The 21,557-nt window shown below is 38.6% G+C and overlaps 2 protein-coding genes across 4 annotated transcripts in view; one reads left to right on the forward strand and one right to left on the reverse strand.

Moving 5' to 3' along the window:
- The first annotated feature begins 749 nt into the window (after window positions 1-749).
- CDC20B (cell division cycle 20B) overlaps window positions 750-21,557 on the forward strand; it is a 61,685-nt gene continuing 40,877 nt past the window's right edge. Inside the window, exons 1-2 of one of the 2 annotated variants that reach the window (XM_004275140.3) lie at window positions 750-980; window positions 1,262-1,324. In XM_004275140.3, the coding sequence (XP_004275188.1) occupies window positions 918-980; window positions 1,262-1,324 (126 nt within the window). In that variant the 5' untranslated portion in view covers window positions 750-917. The remainder of the gene's footprint in view (window positions 981-1,261; window positions 1,325-21,557) is intronic. The other variant, XM_049707727.1, reaches the window with a different exon arrangement.
- On the reverse strand, window positions 7,805-12,547 carry GPX8 (glutathione peroxidase 8 (putative)). 2 transcript variants are annotated; one of them, XM_004275141.3, is made up of 3 exons: window positions 12,310-12,547; window positions 11,449-11,710; window positions 7,805-8,413 (listed from the first exon to the last, which is right to left on the reverse strand). In XM_004275141.3, the coding sequence occupies exons 1-3, from the start codon at window positions 12,511-12,513 to the stop codon at window positions 8,250-8,252; spliced, it is 630 nt and encodes a 209-aa protein (XP_004275189.1). In that variant the 5' UTR covers window positions 12,514-12,547; the 3' UTR covers window positions 7,805-8,249. The 2 variants fall into 2 exon arrangements, with proteins under 2 accessions (XP_004275189.1, XP_012390400.2); XM_012534946.3 differs by lacking the exon at window positions 11,449-11,710 and having other exon boundaries at window positions 12,310-12,531.

Raw genomic sequence — 21,557 nt, forward strand, 5'->3', positions numbered from 1 at the left:
ACTAACCATTGTTAGGAGGGAAAGCTCAGAAGCTGAAGTGAGAGAACATGACCACTGCCAAATGGTTAGAGCAAAGAAGAATTTCTTGAATAAATATGTCAATGATTCTCCCCCTTTCTCATTAGCATAGAAATCTTGCCACGTTTTCTTGTCCGTTTGAAGATGGAGGAAGAGCTGATGACACGTTGAGGGAACACGCCTAGACTCAGTAGCTTAAGCAAAGGGTGATTAGCGTCAAAAGAGAGGAGGCCGGAGAGTTATGCACCCCTCCGATCCCTCAGAGGCAGAGGCAGGATGATGGGGTTGGAGAATGAGAAGTGGGGGCCGAGGAAAATGGAGCAGAGTTCGTTATTACAGAACATTTTTGTTTCTAAAATGAAAAGAACGTGAATTCCCAGAACCCGCTTCTTCGCCCGCCAACGGCCTTGCCTCCTGCAGCTGTCCAGCCCTCCGCTCCTGGCCCGGCTCAGGCCCGCCACCGCTCGCGGCAAAGCTTGGCGCTCCTGTGCGCGCCTCCGCGGACAAAGAGCTGGAGGCTGCGGGGCGCGGCCGCCGGCCGGGAGGGGGAGAGAGAGGGAGAGAGAGAGAGAGAGTGAGGACCCAGGCGCGCGCAGGGGGAAGCCCTCCCGGGCTCTGACGTCACCGAAGCGCCGGCCAATAAGAAGCCGGAGAGGGGGATTCCCGCTCTGGCTGCCGCCCCGCCGGCTTTTTAAACCGTACCCTGGGGAAAGCTCGCTGAGAGCGGTGGGAGGAGTGGGGAAAAATGGGAGGTTAGGAGTTAAATATGATCGTCCTGGGGGACAAGACTCCAGAGGTTTGATGATTAAGAGTCAAGACTGGCTTAGACCTGGGGGGCAAAACCAAAAGCGGTCGAGGAGAGGCTACTCTCCAGCCAGGTAGGGCAAACTCCTCCAGAGATGGAGTGGAAACTTGAGCGCACCGCCCGGAGGAGGGTCCGGACCGAAGAAGAGATCCTATGGGTGAGTAACGCCCTTTTGTTTCCTCGCCCCAACTCCCTAAAGGGACTTCTTGTCGAAGGCACCGTTTATAATACCTGTTTAGGACCAAGAGGTAGTTCAAAACTCTAAATCCTGATTTTAATTTTGAGTTGTGTAATTTAGTTATATTCTGGCGGTGCCTGTTTTCTTTCTAAGAAAAGTGAATGTAGTTTGACTAAGTAAGGATCTAGAAACATTCCACGCCTAATATTATGATTTTCCTAAACAGTTTATATTCATATATGTTGTCTGTATTTTCAAAGGAGGAGGTCATGCGGGTGCTCGCCAAAGACATGAAACAGAAGAGAGCTCAAGATTCTCCCAAGGTGAGTGTCCAGTGCTTACTCCAGTTCTCTGTCTTGAATATGACCTCGAACAAACTAATTCTTGCTAAAGATATTTGCTGGAAGTATGAATTGGTCTGAAAATACGAAAAATTTAAAAAATCTCATACTATCACTAACTACAGTCTATATATTAAAGAGTATATATTGAAACATTTTTGTAAGAAACTGAAGATCTCTGACTGACAAATAATGGTAATCATTTTAATCTGAATGTTACGTTCTAGTTTTTGCCTCTACAGCAAAAGATGAAGCTTGGGTGTGTCAGGTAGGCAGTGCATCTTTAGCTGGCTGTTATAATTTCATTTTAACAGTTGCTAGTTGCACTCCCCTCTGTTGTGTTCATAAGCTTGCCCCCCAAAGAAACGGAAATGGTGCTATCTTGTGGTCAAGAGGAGAAGTGGCATAATCTACGGCCCTTAGGTTAGTAATTTAACAGTTGATCCCATGTAGTACTTTTTCACCTTGAAAGTCCGAACCCAAAGGCCTTTAGCGTCTCTTGTAATCAGTGTAAATCATTATCAGGATTCACCTTGCTTCTCTCTAGGCTAAATAGTTCACATTCCTTTAGTCTTTACTTATAGATTTTAGTTTCAAAACCATCACCAGTTTTATAGATTTTTTTCTAGACCTTCTTTAAATTTTTCTGTATTTAATTGGTGACACAATAAATTGAACACATAACTTTCAGAATTCAATGACTAATAGCCTTTGTAGCCAGAGAAAACAAATGACATTTGACTCCTAAAATTCCCTAAATACTTTAATATTTATTTTTCCCAAACAAAGCTGAAGATTTGTCTTGCCTACCTTTTGTATCACCATGGCTCCTAGATATTTGACTACCTGATACACACAACTGGTCTTTTCGTCAGTAAATAGAAGTAATGGGAAAAGCTACAGTTATGTATAACTTTGTTAATTCACTTGTATAGCAGTATCCGAGCCTTTAATTTGTAAAACCTAAGTGGAAGTATTTTGAAAGTTTTCTTTTTAAGTTTTTGCATAGATTAAAGAAAATATTGGTTTTATTTCTTATAGCATTTTTGGAGGAACAGGTTTTGCCTGTAAGTTTTCTTTAATGTGACTATTAAGATGAAAGTTCTGCCACTGTTTCATGTTACAAATTTAGCCTCAGTGACTTTATGGGCCATGAAAAGCAGCGGTGACCTGAATCAGGTAGGCAGTGTATTGTTAGCTGGCTGCTTTGGGTCAATTCAGCAGCCACAACTACCCTGCCACTTGCTTCTGGATAAATTCTTCTTGTTAACGAAGTACACTGGTTACCTGTGTGTGATGGGTTGGCAGTGTATTGTTAGCTGGTTGAATATGTGAATGGCATCAGCTAACATGCAACTGCTATCTCATTGCATGTACAATGAACATCAGAGTATAATTAAATCTGTAAGTAATATGTGTGTATGTTTGTGTGTATGTGTACTTTTTGCCATGAACCGGGTCACTCTTTACCATAATGTTTATTACTACTTTTCAGTTATAATACAACAAACAGCTTTATAATGCTGAAGAAACTACTCCAATTAATTATTTTAAAAATTTCAGGTAATATTCTGGAGTCTCTAATACTTGTAGACAGTATTAAAGTATTTGTGAAATTATATATTTATTTTAAATATAAAATTTAGAATATAATGACAATTTGGAATGGAAAACCTAAAATGTTTCCTCAAATTTTCAACTTTCAACTAAGTCTTTAGAATTCTTTCTGGATCATTAGTTTCTTAATTTGACATTAGAGTAGGTTTCAGTTACCAAGGGTGTGTACAGCTAAAGGGAGAATTGAAGTAACTTTCCAGATGAGTCAGTCAACTAAAACATTTTCACTTGAATATCAAGAGAATTGGGGATTTTGGGGGTTAGGGGATGGGGCTAAATTGTTTGGAAGATTTGCCTTGAGTCTTCATTTTCTGTAAAATCACAGACTCATATAGTGTTTGGAAGAGAGCATGATATTTAGCTTGTGAAGGGGGAGAACTGACCGCACAATATAATTTAAAATATTTTCTCATTCCCTTGGAGGCCATTTTGACTCATGGAGCCGTGTCAGGTGTGTGCTGGGTCCCAGACACACTGTGGTTGTATAAATATTTGCAGCAAGTTCATGGAACTGACTTTGGTGGTCTGGTCAATTATTTACACCCTAAATGAGAAGTGAGAAATGTATCACATTCTCTACTGCATTGGACTATAAGTTATGGGTAAAATTAAATTCTTACCTTATTTAAATGTAAACATTTCTAGAACCATGTGTTAAAGAGGTAACTATAATTTGATTCTTATGCATATTGCTACTTTCAAATCTCATCCTCTTTTTGTTGTTGCCTAGTATCATTCCATTTTCAGCATCTTTGTGTTTAAGTATTCCTTTAATGTAAATATTGTTTTCATCTTTTTTTAAGGTTAAATTTCAACATGTTATTTTCTATAGAAAATCACTGATCTGTTGATAAAAATAAAACCTACTAAATTTAGAAGGCTTGTCCTTTGTGTTTTACTTAAAAAAATTTTTTTTAAAGAGCAAGACATAAAATGCCAACATTTATACTCAATAAAAAGAATACATAGTTCAGTTCCTATTATTGAGATGATGAGAAAGGAAAGAAAGAATCGAGTGTAGTAAAGATAAACAAGGAGGTCAATGGGTAAGGAGGTGATTGAATGTTTAAATTCAAAAAGAAAACGTTTTCGTAAGAGTGAGAAGGAAAGAGAGGGATCCACACCTGGGATGTCAGAGGAAGAGAAGACGGAAGTGGGTTGAAAAAAAGAGGAGAAGGGAGGCAAAGCTGGTTGGAAGTATCTTCTCTAGGGGCAGCCACTGCTGTTCACTGGTGCTGGGGATGTAATTGCTTCCCATCACACCCTCTGGAAAATGTCCGAGTTTCTCAGTGCTCTTTAATGGCTCTCCCCCACCAGCCTCTGCCCCCAAAAGAGAATGCTTCCCTTAGCAAGGTGTGGCCTTAACCGTTCAGAGGGAGGAGGGAACAAGAAGAGTGGGAAGAAGTGTGATGTATTAGTTTCTTGGTATAACAGTTATTAGGATTTTATTATTCCCTGGGGAACATGAAGTCAAGCTGAGGGATAAATACAGAGCGTCCCCATGTTAGCTGCACCCAAACATGACATTTTTCTTTCAAAGGAACACGTTAGCAGGAATACACATGATTTTGTACAGGGATCACCCAAGACCTTCCCGCTCACATCGGGCAGTCTTGAAACAGTTAATATGTTTAAAGAAAATAAATGTAGAGAACTAGTTTTTGTTTTCCTTCTTAGACTTTGTCTCTCTCTCTCTCTATTTTTTGGTCTTATTTTTTACTGGAGTGTTTTCCTACTTGAAATTACCTGCAGGCAATCCAGTTACGTCGTTAGATTATAGTGTGATTATATAGTTATAATGTTAGCAGCTTTTCATAATTCTGTATAACTGCATATACATCCACATTTATATATAACCTGTCAAAATAATATATTTGTAATAAAAATAAAGAGTATATGTGATATGTTTTTGCTTTAGGTTTTTCTCTGTGGAGATCCTTATTACCGTAAGTCTGATTTTAAAAATTTTGTTGTGCTGGAGCCAGCTTGTCCTGGTCTGTGAGAAATGATTGTTAAATTTTCAGAAATTTTACAAGCCAGTTATCAAACCATTAGTAGATTAAAATTGACCATGTGGGAGCATTCACACCATAGAAATTGCAAATGCTGCAAATTGGGACTCCTCCTCCAGAGATTTGGTTGTTAAACATTTACCAGTCATCACTGTGTATATGCTATATATACTATAGTTATTAAGAATCATGTATATGTACATATATACATACTATAGGTATGCTATAATTAGTACGCAATTTCAAAAATGAAGTACAATTTTTGGGGAATATTTCAGGCAAATTCATATTTATTCCACTCTCCAACACTCTGTATTTTTACATCTGCCATAAGATGATGATCAGAAGTTAGTAGGAAGTACTCCTCTCCACTTCCCAAATAAAAGAAACAAAAACAAACTTCGTCAATGAATTATTAACCACAGATAAAAGCATTTGATTTTGTCCCTTTCCTTTGTCAGGAGGACAACTGCTGAATACTCTTTTATGGGATGCCTACTATTTTTGTTATACTTCTCAGTTCAGGCAGCTCGTAGCAGTTTATGTCCCAGACTTTTTTTTTTTTTTTTTTAGCGGTACGTGGGCCTCTCACTGTTGTGGCCTCTCCAGTTGCGGAGCACAGTCTCCGGACGCGCAGGCTCAGTGTCCGGACACGCAGCCTCAGCGGCCATGGCTCCAGGGCCAAGCTGCTCTGCGGCACGTGGGATCCTCCCGGACCGGGGCACGAACCCATGTCCCCTGCATCGGCAGGCGGACTCTCAACCACTGAGCCACCAGGGAAGCCCTGTCCCAGACTTTTTGATGCTGAGATAGAGAAGGTATTGTGCTCAGTTCAAGAAAAATGCATTTTTTTCCTCTGTGTGTTTGCCTGACGGTATTCATATGAGACATTTGAGGTCTGGGTGGCGGCACATCAGCAAATGGCTCTCCTCTCTTTCATCACACATAGCCTGGTTGTTACAGAACCCTGAATGGACACCTGTATGACACACTTTCAAATCCCTACCTGCCTTGCTGCATACTCAGAGGGGCAAGAGGAGAGAATCAAGCCTAACCTAGCAGAGATTATAGGTTGAATAAGGCAACCAAGTTTGGAGATATATAAGTGAAAAACCCACTTATTATGGCTTTGGAGAGAACTAGTGATTTGGGGCAGGATGGACACCTCAACTGCGTTCTCTGGGACAGTCCTGGTCGTCCCCCAGCTCATTACTCTCTGTCTGGCAGTGGGGTGTCTACGTAACCTCTGTGGTGCTGGCAGATACACTTCTGCTCACACCCTGATTGTGAGCACATAAACACCCCAGCCGTCCTGGAGCACTGATATGAATTCATGGAAGTCGTAAGCAGGGGTAAACAGCAAGAGTGTTCCAGAAGCAACACTTGGAGGGATTATCCTACATAAAATTTTGCTTAGAGGTCCAGAATTCAAATTGCTAACAGGCATTTTTGGGGCAAGCTTGCAAAAGACAGATAGACTAGTGAGGTGGCTTCCATTTCTTCAACAACAATCCAGGTTAGTATTGATTCCTGATCACTTGAAAGCCCTTGGGAACTTGAAAGGGGCTTTTTGTTCACTTTGACCCCACCCCCAATTTATAGGTGAGGAAACTGAAAAGTAGTCGAGCTTGGCCCAAGGACCTGCCGCTGGTGAGAGGTAGAAGCGGGCTTTGCTCACACAGTGACCACCATTCTTTTTTTTTTTTTTATGTCTTTTTTATTGTGGTAAAAGTCACATAATATAGAACATACTATTTTAACCATATTGACTGCTATTCTTGAGGTGCCTCTGCACATCCTCTTGACCTGAGGGGAACCACACCTCCGCCCCCATCAGAGAGCTTACTAAATACATTCAGAGCTGGGGGTTGGACATCTATGTTGAAGTAGAAGGTATTCCGGGAAATATATTTGATTTTTTTAAGAACTTTAAACACTTTTGCAGAATTACTGAGGTGGCACTACTGATTTCACCATAAAAAAAAAATCTTCACTTTCACTCATCAGGTCAGAATTGGAGAGCCAATTCACAGTTATTTAGATTGCGTCTTCCTTCTTAGCCAAATTCTACATGACTGTTTTTTCACACTGGTTTTTGGCTCCAGTATTCCTGTTTAACTCCTTTATGAAATGAATATATATTTCATGGGGCAATAATTAACCTTCATCAACTTGGCAGGTTGCTTTTTTTCCAATAATTAGAAGGCTGACAAAACGTAAAGATCAGGACTTTGGGAGAAAAGGTATGTTGTGACTCTATCAAAAGGCTCAGTGGTTGCTGATGTTTCTAAGACTCATGTAGTTGCAATCACTCCCTTTTCTTCGTTAAGAGTTTTGACTGTTTGCAGTTGATTCTTCTTACTACAGCCATGAGAATGATGCAGCATTGAATTCTTTCCAAATGGCTAATCTAGTCTGACTAGATTAGCAACCAAAATTAACCTGTAAGGAACCTGTAAGGAATTAACCTGTAAAGAATTAACCAAAACCTGTAAGGAATTAACCTGTAACGAATTTATCAAAATTAACCTGAAGGGGAATCAAGCTGAATGATCATATACTCATGGCTTTTTTCTTACACTTGGGATTTTCACTCAAAAATACAGACTGACTCAAGTGTTAATATTCTAATTATGGAATTTGAGTTGCTTCTAGAAAATAATAAATATTGAGAAAGAGGAAGGCTTTTTCAAATGTTGTGATAATATCATTTATAAGTGACTATTTGGCCAGGTGTAGTAAAACATACCATGAACCTGTACTTAAAAAAAAAACCCCAAAAAACCCCAAATCCTGTACCTGAAACAAATAAAAATACATAAGGATTAGAATCTATATTTCACATTTTCAATGTTTATTTTGTTTTTTATTACATAAAAATAATCATTTATAATTAGTTACTCTGGAAGTGTCACACAGTGTCTTGAATTCAAGCAGTGGTCTAGTGTGTTGGCATTTCCATCAAGAACGATACTAGAAAATGTCAAGTCAGACAATAGGATATTGAAGCACATTGGTGACTGTATTCTGAATTATTTAGTGTGGTCAGATGAAGTATTTAATATATTTCATTTAGAGTCTTTGGCTACTCTTCATTTTTGCTTTAGGTAACATCTCTATCGTGGGGACATTCATTACCAGTCACTGACAAGATGACATAAAAGGAAAGTCATTCTTCAGTGCCACATTTAATTGTCAGAGTATTTAAAATGGGATCAAACCCTCATGGAGACATTTCTGTATTCTGACTATTGCCTTAGAATGATTCAATGGCATTTTCATAGATCCTCTTTCTTTTTTATGATCATTTGTCTAATCAGAGCTGCTATCTCAGGCCTGATGATTTCAATGGGTTCCTCTGGCCTCCAAGATTTCACAACTTGACCTTCAGGGTTGACCAGATACTTCCAGAAATTCCATCTTGGTTCCTTGTTTGACGAATCTAAAATATCAGAATATATTTTCATGAGTAAATTCTTTTTCAAGATTTTCATTTTTGTTAGTATCTGCATAAATTACTACTTTAGAATCAAGTTCTAGTATTGTCATCATTTCAAAAACCAAACTAAACAAAAAGCAAAACATCCAAACAAAACAACTCAAAGTTTGTGTAAACAGATTTATAGAAATACTTGGTGACTTCACTGATGATTCTACTGACCTAGAATCAAGAAATGAAATAAATTAGTTTATTTTAGATTTGTTGATCTCCACCACAAAAAATTTACCCTGTCACTAGGTGAAAACTTTCAGTTTCTTAACATTTTTTTAAAGATAAAGTGATGTTCTAAATGTCTTTGGTAATAGGAATGTATGGATTACTTTTTGTAGTAAATATATATATGTTTTTAATATTGTTGCATATTATATAGTAAGGAATTCTAAATAATTGTAGATATCCTTTGATACATCTTAATTTAGGTAAGAAATGTAGAAGTTTTTTTCTATTTATATCATACAGGATTTGTGTGCATTATTATTGACTAACATGAGAAAAAATATAATTATTATGTGCCTAGTAATGTATGCTCAGTGCTTTAAATGGATCCTCTCCTTTAATCTTTACAGCAACCCTGTAAACATTGGATATTATTATTATCCCCATTTTGCAGATGAGACAAATGGAGGCCTGGACTCACAGTCACATGCTAGTGAGTGGTAGAGCCTGGATTGATATCTAGACCTTCCTATTTGCAGAGCTCGTGCTGTTAAAATAGGGAACATGGCAAAGCAAACAGATTTTAGGAGGAAGATGACAAATTCATTTTTGTACACAAGGAGATTCAGGTTATGTGGGACACCCAATCAGAGGAGGCTTCGGAGCTTAAGAGCAAGGGCTCACCCAGGGAAAGGGGACAGAGTAAGGAGAGCCCATGTGGATGTGGCAGAATCCTGAGGATCAGTAGCGTTAAGGGTGGAGGAAAAGAGGAACCTGCAAGGGAGGAAGAGAAGGGGCCAGAGTAGAAGTCACAGGCAACGAGACCCACCAGGCTCAGGAGAGTTATGGAGTGAGAGGCCAAACACAGTGATCTAAGAAGGAAGCAGAGACAGGGAAGTGGAGAAAACAAATGTTAACTATCCTTTCAAAAACGTTGCTGATGAGGTAGGTAGAAGGAACACACTGCCTAGAGTTTTTAAAATTGAGGGATACTTTGCTTTATGCTGGGGAAAGAACAAATGCGGGAGCACAGGTTAAAAATAATGAATGAAAAGTAGCCTAATATTTACTTATACGTGTTTTATTTTGTGTACTGTGCCAAGCATTTACACTGGTTATTTAATTTTTAATAGTGTTGCTGATTAGCTCAAACATCAGTGACTTGGTATGAACATCATATTATTAACTAAAGCCTTCTTAAAATCGCTTTGAAAAATAGCCATTTTTATGATGGAAAATGTGTTTTTAAAGATAATGCCCATCAGGGCAGGGCTCTCTCTAGTCAGTGTAACATCTTCGTGTGAATTAGAAAAAGATACCCTTCCAGGTGGGGACAGTCCCTCGGCACATACCTTGCACTCGCCTGTGTTTCAGCCCCCGTTTGCCTACTTACTCCTGTTTAGTGGACAACCTGTACACCTGTACAGAGCCATCTTGTTTGTGAGTGCATGATCAGGTACTGTCCATTGTGGCCAGTTTTCAAAGATCTAATTTTCATTTGGCCGTCAACTCATAATCTTTGTCTCTGGAGCTTCATCTAACTTTAGTGAAACCTTAAATCACTGTTATGTTTTGATCACACAGGGTAAGTGGAGTTTCAGAAGCTTTCTTAGTGACAAAGGGGAAGAACCTAGGAGCTATTGTGCCCAAATATTTGCCTGCTGTAATTGAGAGATGATTACAGGGCACATGCTCTGGCTTTTTTTTCCCTGTGCACCCTGGAAATAAAAGGAATGAAGACCTCACTCTAGTTGCTATTTGTGGTGTTAGGCATTATATTGACTTTCCCTAGAAACTGAATATAATGTTTTTGGATGATTCTGATTTCATACTTAAATGAAATATTATAGGACATCATTAGCTGGTTTGTTTGATTGGAAGCTTGATTGCCTGGATGAGGTCATGGTTTTAGCAAAACTCAAATTACCCACAGTGAAAATGACTGAGGCTGTCATCTATATAAGTTAGATGAGAGGACATGAGCTGAATGTCCTTTAGAATAGTGTCTGCCACAGTGTAAGCTGTATGTGAATAAGTACTTTACTTTTATTATTAACACACTTAATCCTCCAGGCAATCTTAGAGGGTAGATACTATTGATAACGTCATTTTACAAACGAGGAAACGGGCACAGAGAAATTATGTGCCTAATGCCACCCAGCAAAAGTAAAGGAGCAGGGGTTTCAACACAGACTGGGGCCAAAGTTTGGCTTTTAGTCACTATACTGCACCACGTTTATGCTGGAAAATCTTTAAATAGGTTTCTGTAGCTAGCTTAATTACAGAGATAGCCTAACACTACCCTCCTCCAAAAAAAATCAAGATATATTGTTTTGAATTTTGCCAAAAACCACCTGGCAAACAGATATTATTCACCCTTGAGGATAACATCTTAGATAAGTAAGGCAACATAAAAATAACCACAAAGATAAGTTCAACTAATAATGCTCAGCAATATTGATGTGGGACGTATAGCTTTAATATTGGGGAGGGATATTTGCCCACATGTTAGTTAAATGAGAATTGAAATATTTTGTGAAAATAGCCATGACCACACTTAAAGTAAATTCTTCAGGAAAATGATCATAAAAATAAAATACACTGGAGTAGATTTATTTTGCCATCCAAGAAGTTAAAACATTGATTTCAGGGAAGCATAACTTCTAGAAAGTCACAAAGGATGAGAATCTAGCTCTTTGATAGTTTTATAAAACTTCCCCACTAAAACATTTCAAATGAATGTATTGTCCTGGTATATTTGTTTTAAAAATGAAAAGCAATTAAAAACATTAAATTGGTGAGGCAAGGTAGATATTTACCAACAAGAAATCTAAATGCAGGTTCTGCTTCAGGTCCTAGAATCTTAATCTTGTGGAAGATGGGGAACGTTACTCCGAAGTTATTTCTTGCAAAAGATACTACTTCCTTGCTTGGGCGGGGCTCCGATTCTCCAAACTGATTGCATGGAAAAGCCAAGACGCTGAAGTGGAATGGTCCAAACTCTTTGTGCAGTTCCTGCAGTGCTAAGTAATTTCTGTCTGTGAGTTGGCAGTCACTAGCCACGTTTACAACTAGTGCAACCTCCCGGAAAAAGAAAAAAATCCAACCAGAAAGTGAAGCAAATAAAAGATTAAAAAAAAAATTTGCAAGTAGTTAAAATCCTAAACCATTTTGGAGGAATACAACCTTTGATAGATGGTTATCTCATATTTTTAGATATACCCAATTCTGCTGAAAATCATAACATGGATGCATAAGTTAAAACTCTGAAAAATCACGACCATTGAAAAAGCCCTATGTACTCAACTAAAGTTTTTTTTAAAAAAATAAAAGATAAAATATGATTATTGATAGAGTACTTTTTAATGTTGTTAGATTATGGAATTAATACTTTCATATTCACATTATATGGAATACTCCATATTCACATTACTAACTCTAAGAATTTCCTAAGCAACTTAAAGTATTGATCCATCACTTAAAGCAAACAGTTAACATAATCAGTTATCAGTTAGAAGTATATAAACTGAGAGCTCTGATGGCTAAAGTGATATACTAATAACATTACATTGAAGACTAAATTATAATATGACCGTTTAACAGTGAAAAATGGACTATTAAGAGAATAAGCAGAGAACACGGACAAACAACAGAAATAAAAATCAGAAGATACAACTTACTTTGCCTTTAAACTTTTCCAGAGAAACCGTTCTTCCATTTGCATCTTTCACTTCAAATGTATAAAAGCTGTTGATTTTAGGTTTTAGGAATTTTAGTTGTAGAAGAAATAACATTACTGTACATAGAACCATAGACAGCAAAACTGCAAATACCTTTGCTTTGGACCCTGAACATCTCAGAGGGTAGGCTGTGAGAGGCTCCATTTTGGATGATTCTAGAGGGAAGTCTCAGCAGGCTGGAATTCAAGGAGGAGCTGAAACTTGAAACCAGCCTAGTGTAACGGAAAGTCAGGAAGGACAGACTAGCTCCTCTCACTGCTGAGGAATAGAAAGACCTTTCTCAGATTGGGAATGGAGTGAAACTCCTGAATGAAGTAAAAAGCTCTAAAGAATATCAATGTATATATGATGTCAGTTGCAATTTTTGCTTGAAAAATCAGGACATTTTTTGGTAGCTCTTTAATATCGGCCCAACAAAGAAAATATTTCACCAGAAGATGGTGCCCTTGTAACTTGAAAGCTGTGAGGTGCTCCCAGCAATTGACTGGATGTAGGGAATTGGGTGTATAATACCCAGGAATAGTTCAGAGTGTCAATTAAATTGGTCTATTAGTATGACACTTGATCTATAGGAATTTAATATTATATGTGTATATATAATGCATATGGCTTAAGCATGCTATATGAGTTCAAGGAATTTATAGTGGAAAGGGCAGTGAAATTTCTGAAAAGGCTACTCACTATGACTTCATCTAGCTAAGGCAATGCCAGGTGAATATAGTAAAAATAAATAGATTAAAAACAATGATGGCTCTAAAAAAAACCCTCCTCTACCATAAAGCAAGCTATAGTTCAGTGATTTTTCAAATTTTTGATTATGATGCATAGTAAGAAATGCACTTTACAATATAGCTCAGTACATAGACAGGTGTAACTGAGACATTTCATTAAATGATACTTCCCCTTTGAACTGCATTGCACCCTGGTCTACTGCATTTTTAAAACAGCCTGGTTCTGAACCATGAAAATGATTTCAAGGTTCACCAATGGGCTGCAAACTGTAGATAGAAAAATACTGAACTGTATAATAAAGCAGGACTTTAATAATTAAATAAGATATTTCTACACTAAAGGCAAAAACACTCCATCCCCCATCCTACTTGGGTGCATCACCTAGTTGCTTATTATCTTCATTTTTTTCTGTGGCTGTCACTTTCTACAGGAGGCCTAACTTTGTTGAAAACTTTAGGGGCAGATATGGAAAGGGAATTGAGGGCTGCATATCCTGAAATCCATGGTTCCTTTAGCCACCTTAGAAAATGCCCTGTTTAGAGCACAAAGCAAGTTTTTTTTTTAACATCTTTATTAGAGTATAATTGCTTTACAATGACGTGTTAGTTTCTGCTTTATAACAAAGTGAACCAGCTATACGTATACATATATCACCATATCTCCTCTGCGGCATGTGGGATCTTCCTGGACTGGGGCACGAACCTGTGTCCCCTGCATCGGCAGGCGGACTCTCAACCACTGTGCCACCAGGGAAGCCCCTCATTGTAGTTTTGATTTGCAGTTCTCTAATTATTAGTGATGTTGAGCATCTTTACATGTGTTTGTTGGCAATCTGTATATCTTTTCTGGAGAAAAGTCTATTTAGGTCTTCTGCCCATTTTTGAATTGGGTTGTTTTTTTGATATTGAGCTGCATGAGCTGCTTGTATATTCTGGAGATTACTCCTTTGTCAGTTGCTTCATTTGCAAATATTTTCTCCCATTCTGAGGGTTGTCTTTTCGTCTCGTTTATGGTTTCCTTTGCTGTGCAAAAGCTTTAAAGTTTCATTAGGTCCCATTTGCTTATTTTTGTTTCCATTTCTCTAGGAGGTGGGTCAGAAATGATCTTGCTGTGATTTATGTCATGGAGTGCTCTGCCTATGTTTTCCTCTAAGAGTTTGATAGTGTCTGGCCTTACATTTAGGTCTTTAATCAATTTTGAGTTTATTTTTGTGTATGGTGTTAGAGAGTGTTCTAATTTCACTCTTTTACATGTAGCTGTCCAGTTTTCCCAGCACCACTTATTGAAGAGGCTCTCTGTTCTCCATTGTATATTCTTGCCTCCTTTATCAAATATAAGGTGACCATATGTGTGTGAGTTTATCTCTGGGCTTTCTATCCTGTTCCATTGATCTATATTTCTGTTTTTGTGCCAGTACCATACTGTCTTGATTACTGTAGCTTTGTAGTATAGTCTGAAGTCCAGGCGCCTGATTCCTCCAGCTCCATTTTTCTTTCTCAAGATTGCTTTGGCTATTCAGGGTCTTTTGTGTTTCCATACAAATTGTGAAATTTTTTGTTCTAGGACACATAGCAGGTTTTGAATGAAGGTACTTTGTCCACTAGGGCCTGACTGTTGGTGTTGTGGTAAGTTTCCAGAAAGTGCTAGAAAAGTGCACAGAATGATCTGAGAAGCTGTGAGAGTCCCTTCCCATCATCGTTAGGTATTTGGAGCTTTAGAGGACATGCTAAGGAGGCTATCAGCCCTGCTCTGGTCCCTGCTCCTGGGGTATGTATTTGGAGGTAGCTGAGCAAAGCCCACGGCTTAAGCACATAAACCTGTCAGAGAACATAAACCACTTCACTCCCACTCTTGGGACCTGATAAGAATGGATACAAAAGAAAACTATTCTCTTGTAAATATAATTTCTAGTAAAAACTAGAAATACAAATACTAATACAAAATGTATTATATCACTTCTTAACTGTGATAACTTTACTTTGGTGCTCTCTAGCTGAGTTGTTGAAAGAGACAAAGTGCCTGTGTTTATATTACCTCCGAACACTGCTACGTAGCTTAAATTCTCTGCCCTTGCTCCTCCAAGTCAGGTCCTTGTCTGCAGCACTGTCATCGCCTGAGTGCTTGTTAGAAACACAGCCTTTCAGGCCCCATCCCAGCCTTTTTTGAATCAAAATCTGCATTTTTACAAGATCCCCTCATGACTCAAATGCACATTTAAGTCTGAGAAATTAGACCTCAATCTTTTTCTGGTTTGCAGAGTAACAAGCTTCTTTGGTTTCCCTTTATCTTCCACAGTAGATGTGTTTCGTGTCTCTGTGTCTACACTAGCTACTTTAACTCCGCAGGCTGTTTAAGCATATAGCTTTAAAAGTTAATTCATAGAACCTGTTGTAATTTGAACCATGTAAACTCATTCCATTATAACTGTGCTTTGAGGGAGGAGACAGAGGGATAACTCTGGAAGGGATGTTGACTGACCATCTCCCAGGCAGGACTCCATAGGGTGATATTATTTTGATAAAATCATTATGCTAGCTTCTAGTCCATTGTTTTCTATGAATCTCCCATTGAGTGATCCAGAGCTGAAAGGACTTGAGAAGGCCAATATTATGCTGTATGAACTTATGAGAGATTGCTATATAAGCATGCCAGTTTTTACAACCAGAAATAAAACAATTGTGCAGACCTGATGTTTCCTGTTCGTTTGACCAGAAAATTCACTCTATATGAAAACTACTTGGAAAGCTTAAGTAAGTCTCTTGTCAAGGACGAAATCAGATCAGAGCCAGTTTGTTAATTTTATAATTCTTAAGGCTTAGGAGGATGAGATATAAATATAAACATATGTGTATATATATATATCTATGATATCTAAATATCCATACAAGCCCATTAGCCAAACATTTAAGACAGTAGTTTGGAGAACACCCACCCTAGACAGTGGTGACCACAGATAGATTTTGGACCTTGCTAGAGTCTTTCTCTGTATATATTTGATTTCATCATCTCTCAGCTTTCTGGGGATCATCATCATTGCTTACATGTTCTGTCTATACTAAGACCATCCTCAGATTATAAATAAATCCACATTGCAAATTACTCTGCTTAGGGGATCATATGTTAGAAAACCCACCAGTTCTCTTTCAGAAGCTCTAGGAAGGCTTCCTAAAGGAGGGGAAGACATTGATGAGGTAGAAGGTCAAGGTTAAGGGAAGCTACTGGGTCAAAAATGGGATAAAGCAGTGGACTCAGTCAACCAACTAAGGCACTGCAGAAGATACAATAAAGTGTAAGTGATGGAAGCAGCCTCACACAAGTATGAAATCAAGCTTGGAGACAAAACACACATGAAACAAGGGAACAATTATAAGGCAGCAAATAACCAAGTGCTAAAGAAATGACATGTTGGTAAGAGCTTTGTACTACCCATGATTCTAAACAAATAACATGTTTGTAGAAAGCTATTTTTAATATTTAGTATATAAATATACATATATTTATATTACAGGGGATCAAGTGTAGTATAAAGCTCTTTACAGACATTATGTAACAATTCTTTGAAATATGAAGAAGTTAATAACTCACCCAGGATCACAGAGCTAGTAAGTGGGACAACCAAGACTAGAGTTTAGGACTTTCAACTTTATAACCAAAATTATTTTAATGACATTAAACTATTTCTCTGTGATAGACAAAATATGTTTACTTAGAAGAAAATGTGATATGTGAGACTGCTGTAGTACTCTGGTGAAGGGGTTTTATTCATCACTAGATATTTAGATTTTTTTTAAAGGTTTTTTTTTTAATGTGGTACATTGTTTTTTAAAAGTCTTTATTGAATTTGTTACAATACTGCTTCTGTTTTATGTTTTGATTTTTTTGTTTGAGAGGCATGTGGGATCTTAGCTCCCCCACCAGGGATGGAACCCACACCCCCTGCACTGGAAGGTGAAGTCTTAACCACTGGACCGCCAAGGAAGTCCTGACATTTAGTTTTATAAGAAATCACTGTAAGGGTCTGAAGAGGGGAGGGAATGGAGAACAACAAACAAAACCTTGGCCACGTGTACTGAAGTTATGTGGAAGGGGTCAGAGCCTGCAGAGCAGCAAGTCAAGCTGAGAGATTATAGTGTCTTAACGAAGGCAACCTTGATGAGGGAGATAGAAAGGAAGGGGTAGATGCTAAAGACACTCTGGAGCCCCCAGTGGCAGGTGTTGGCAATGCAGAATAAAGGATATCTGACCTTGATTGTTTTTGCTTGGGTTGTATTGCTCCCTAGGATGAGGGGGCATTGGAAGTTAAAAAATGAGACGGTAAATATTTTGTTCTTCACGATCAATTTTAAATAATATTTAGACCCTGATTTCGAAATGTCCTGTGGACAGAATGCTGCCGTGTTGGGCTGCTGCTGGTGGGGCAGGTGGGAAGGGCAGACATTCAGAGGCTAAGGAAGAGCGGTTGGGGGGATATGCCTGAGAGCTAAGGACCATCTTTGTTACTTTTGTCTCTGCCATAAGGTTCTAGAAAGACCCTGGCATCACCAGCATGTCTTTCCTTGGAATGTCTAGGTTTTTCCCACCCACTGAATGTTTGTGTGTCAGATTATTTATCACTAGATATATATTTGTTTCTGTTTTCCCAGTTGTTTCATTTTGTTACTTCCTGACCTTATTTTTAACCTCTCTAGGTTCCTTTCTATTTATTTTTTGGCCCCGGTGCCCTGAATTCCTCCCGATTTAGTGTCAATATGATGTGAACTCTAAAGGTAAACAAGGCACACTGATGTGCTTGGAGTATCAAGTCATTCATCCCTTTTCCCTTCTTTGTCTTATTTTCCTTATCTCCCTCTTCCTCTCTATTAATAAATACTTGAGTCATTTAAAACTATGCGACAGGCATTTCCTCAGCAGGAGATAGATCCTGGAACAGAAGTTTAAAAACATTGAAGATGAAATACCACAACCTACAGCAGTGTTTCCTAAGCTGTAGTTATTTGCATACTGCCTCAGTGATTTGCCCTGTCTGCATACCATTTGTTAGTTACTTAACTTCTTTTGTCCAAATCGAGTCACTTATTTTACTCAAATTAATTTTTATAAGGGAAAATTTTCTATCAACAATGAAAAATTTAAAACATTAAAAAATGCACGTTAAAATACATAACTATTAAAAAATGTTCATCTGTGCCATTACAGACCATATGTCCTTAGTGGAGGGGCTGACTGAGAACAATATATTCAAAATGTTACGAACAATTGCGTTCTAACTCTTTGAACATTCTTTGTGTTGAATACAGACTTGCCTCTTCCCATGCATTGGTCCTAGTTTTGTCATAGGGAGCAACACAAAATAAGTTTTGCTTTTTTGTCATAAATTGCTTCTCTTTAAAGAAGACAGTTCCTTTTGGGTCTCCTTTCCTCTGGACTAGATACCCCAGGTGCCCTCACTCCATTCACGTGTGGCTCTTTTACTGTGTGTTCCCTGCCCTCCTATCACTGCAGTCTCTTTCCTCCAAATAAAATCAAGTTTTGAATCCTGGCTTGTCCATCTCCTTCCAAAAGAACAGTTCTGAGACTGGCCACGGTTCTCCAGATGAGTTTTGACCGGTGCAGAGATAATCAGATTTTGCTTGCTTTTCTTCTGGACACTGTTTTTCTCTTAACAAGGCCTAGAATTGTACTACTTAAAAAAAAAGTAATTGCATTATACTGTTGACTCATATTCTGGATGTGGCTGTCTAATACTGCCCATCATTTTCGCTTCTTATCAGTTCTTTCCCATGTTAGGCCTGTGCTGTGAAAAAAATCTAAATGGGAAAAATATTCACATATTCTTATTGAATTGAATTTTGCTGATTTTGGTCTTTGTCCCAGACTTTATTCTGAATCCTACTCTGTCCTTTAATATTTTAACTCTCTTCTCACCTTAGGAAAAACCATTTCGATAAATAAATTTCCATTCAAACTACTGATAACAAACTCAACAGCATTAGGCCAGGGACAGAACCCCTTCTGTACATCACAGGTGGATTCATTCAGGCCAACATGGATCCAGTAAGACTCGTGTGATCCAGGCCACTGGTGACAAAAGCTACTTATTTCTAGCCACTTGTTCTTCCTATTGGAAAACCATGGAGAACACTTGTCTATCTAAATTTGTGGGGGGAGGGCATTTTCTCACTTGTCATCATAGATCACTAATCAGTATCCATTCTGGAAGTGTCGTCAGTGTTCTGAGGTTTCATTTATCTGGTCCCAGAGACTTGAACTTATTTAAATTGCCCAGATGAATATCTATTACTTAATTAAAACTCACTCTCCAGTTTCTGCAGAAATGTTTATTATATCCTGTCCAATTTGAAAATCATTCTTCTTAATGGAAAAGAAAGAAAGAAAATAGCTTATTTCCTTGCCTCTGGATTCTTTCTTAAATCCCTTGTGGTTTTTTAGGATTCGCTGCCTCTGAGGGAAGAGATTCATTCATTTATTCATGAGCTCCTAGATGCCCTAAATGTCTTATAATCTGAGGATAGTAAGAGAAAATACAAAGTCTCTGGTCTTAATGAATTGATAATATAGTAGAAGGACATAAAAATAATCAGAAAAGTGGAATATAAGCCATCTTAGTCTTTGTGGGCTGCTGTAACAAAATACCATAGACTGGGTAGCTTATAAACAATAGAAATTTATTTCTCACAGTTCTGGAGGCTAGAAGTCTGAGGTCAGCGTCCCAGCATGGTCAGTTGAAGGCTGTTTTCTGGGCTGCAGACTTCTTGTTGTACCCTCACATGATAGAAGGGGCTTGAGAGCTCTGTGGGGCCTCTTTTATAAGGGCACTAATCCCATTCATTAGGACTCTGCCCTCATGACCTAATCACTTCCCAAAGGCCCCACCTACTCACACCATTACCTTTAAGGGTTAGGATTTCAACATGATTTTTTTGTGGGGGGAGGAGGGACACAAACATTGAGACTACAGCATGAGCAGAGGTGCTAAAAGCACAGGGACTGAATCACTTTGTGAGTTTAAACCTTGGGTTACCCTGGTTGGTTTTGAGGTTGTGCACTGCATGCTCCAGGGGCTACCATTCATAAAGGCAATGTTGTGTACAATTGTGTGCAGTGGTCTGAATCCTGGATCCGCTACTTATCAGCGCTATATCTTTTCTCAAGTTATCCTTGTTCAAACCTATTAACCTTCACTTTCCGACTCTGGAGAATGGGGGATATAATTGTACCTATCTCATAGGGTTGTGATGAAGTTTAAATAAAAACCCTCTAATACATTTATCTCAGTGCTTGGCACTTATTGAGTGCTTGATAAATGCTGTTATTATTAATAAAATGTGACCAGGCTCTATTGGAAGCACACATAGTGAGCTATAGAAGCACAGGAGTGCTGTGTATTAGCGTCCAATGACTGATGTAACAAATTACCACAAATTTGGAGGCTTAAAACAGGACACATTTATTCTCTCACAATTATGGAGGTTAGAGGTCCAAAATCAGTTTCCCTGGCATAAGGCAAGAAATCAGCAGGGGAGGCTTTAGGGGAGAAGCCATTCCTTGCCTCTTCCCGTTTCTGGTGAACCAGCATTTCTTGGTTGTGCATTACCCCAGTCTCTGTCTCTGTGGTCACATTTCCTTCTCCTCCTCTGTGTGTAGTCAAATCTCCCTCTGCCTCCTTCTAGAAGGACATGTTATTTCATTTAGGGGTTACCCAGATAATCCAAGATGTTCTCCCCATCTCAAGATTCTTAACTTAAACACATCTGCGAAAGCCCTTTGCCATAGAAAGTAACATTCATAGGTTCTAGGGATTAGGATATGGATATCTTACGGGGCCATTATTGTATTAGGATTTCTCTAGAGAAACAGAATGAATAGGATATATAGATATAGACAGAGATATAGGTATAGATATAGATATACATATAGATAAGAGGCTCATGAGGTTATGGAAGCTAAGTCACACAACCCTGCCATTTGCAAGCCGGAGAACCAGGAAAGCTGGTGGTATGATTCAGTCCAAGTCCAAAGGCCCGAGAACTGGGGGACTGCTGTTGTAAGTTAAGGCGTCTGAAGATCTGTGGACCAGGAGCTCTGATGTCTGAGGCCAGGAAAAGATGGATGTCTCAGTTCACAAAGGGAGAGAATTTGCCCTTCCTTTGCCTTTTTGTTCCATTTGGGGCCCTGGTGGTTTGGATGGTGCCCACCCATATTTGTGAAGGTGGATCTCTTTACTCAGTCTACTGAATCAAATGCTTCCAGAAACACCCTCACAGACACATCCAGAAATTACATTTTATGAGCTATCTGGGCATCTCTTAGCTCAATCAAGTCGATGCATAATATTAACCATCACAATTATATAGCCCACCACAGGCTGCCCAACCCAGTTTAGAATGGGGAGGAAAGGAATGTCAGAGACACTTTCCTGAAGGAGTTGGTGGCTG

Source organism: Orcinus orca, chromosome 3 (assembly GCF_937001465.1).
Source record: "Orcinus orca chromosome 3, mOrcOrc1.1, whole genome shotgun sequence".
NCBI classification, from domain to species: Eukaryota; Metazoa; Chordata; class Mammalia; order Artiodactyla; family Delphinidae; genus Orcinus; species Orcinus orca.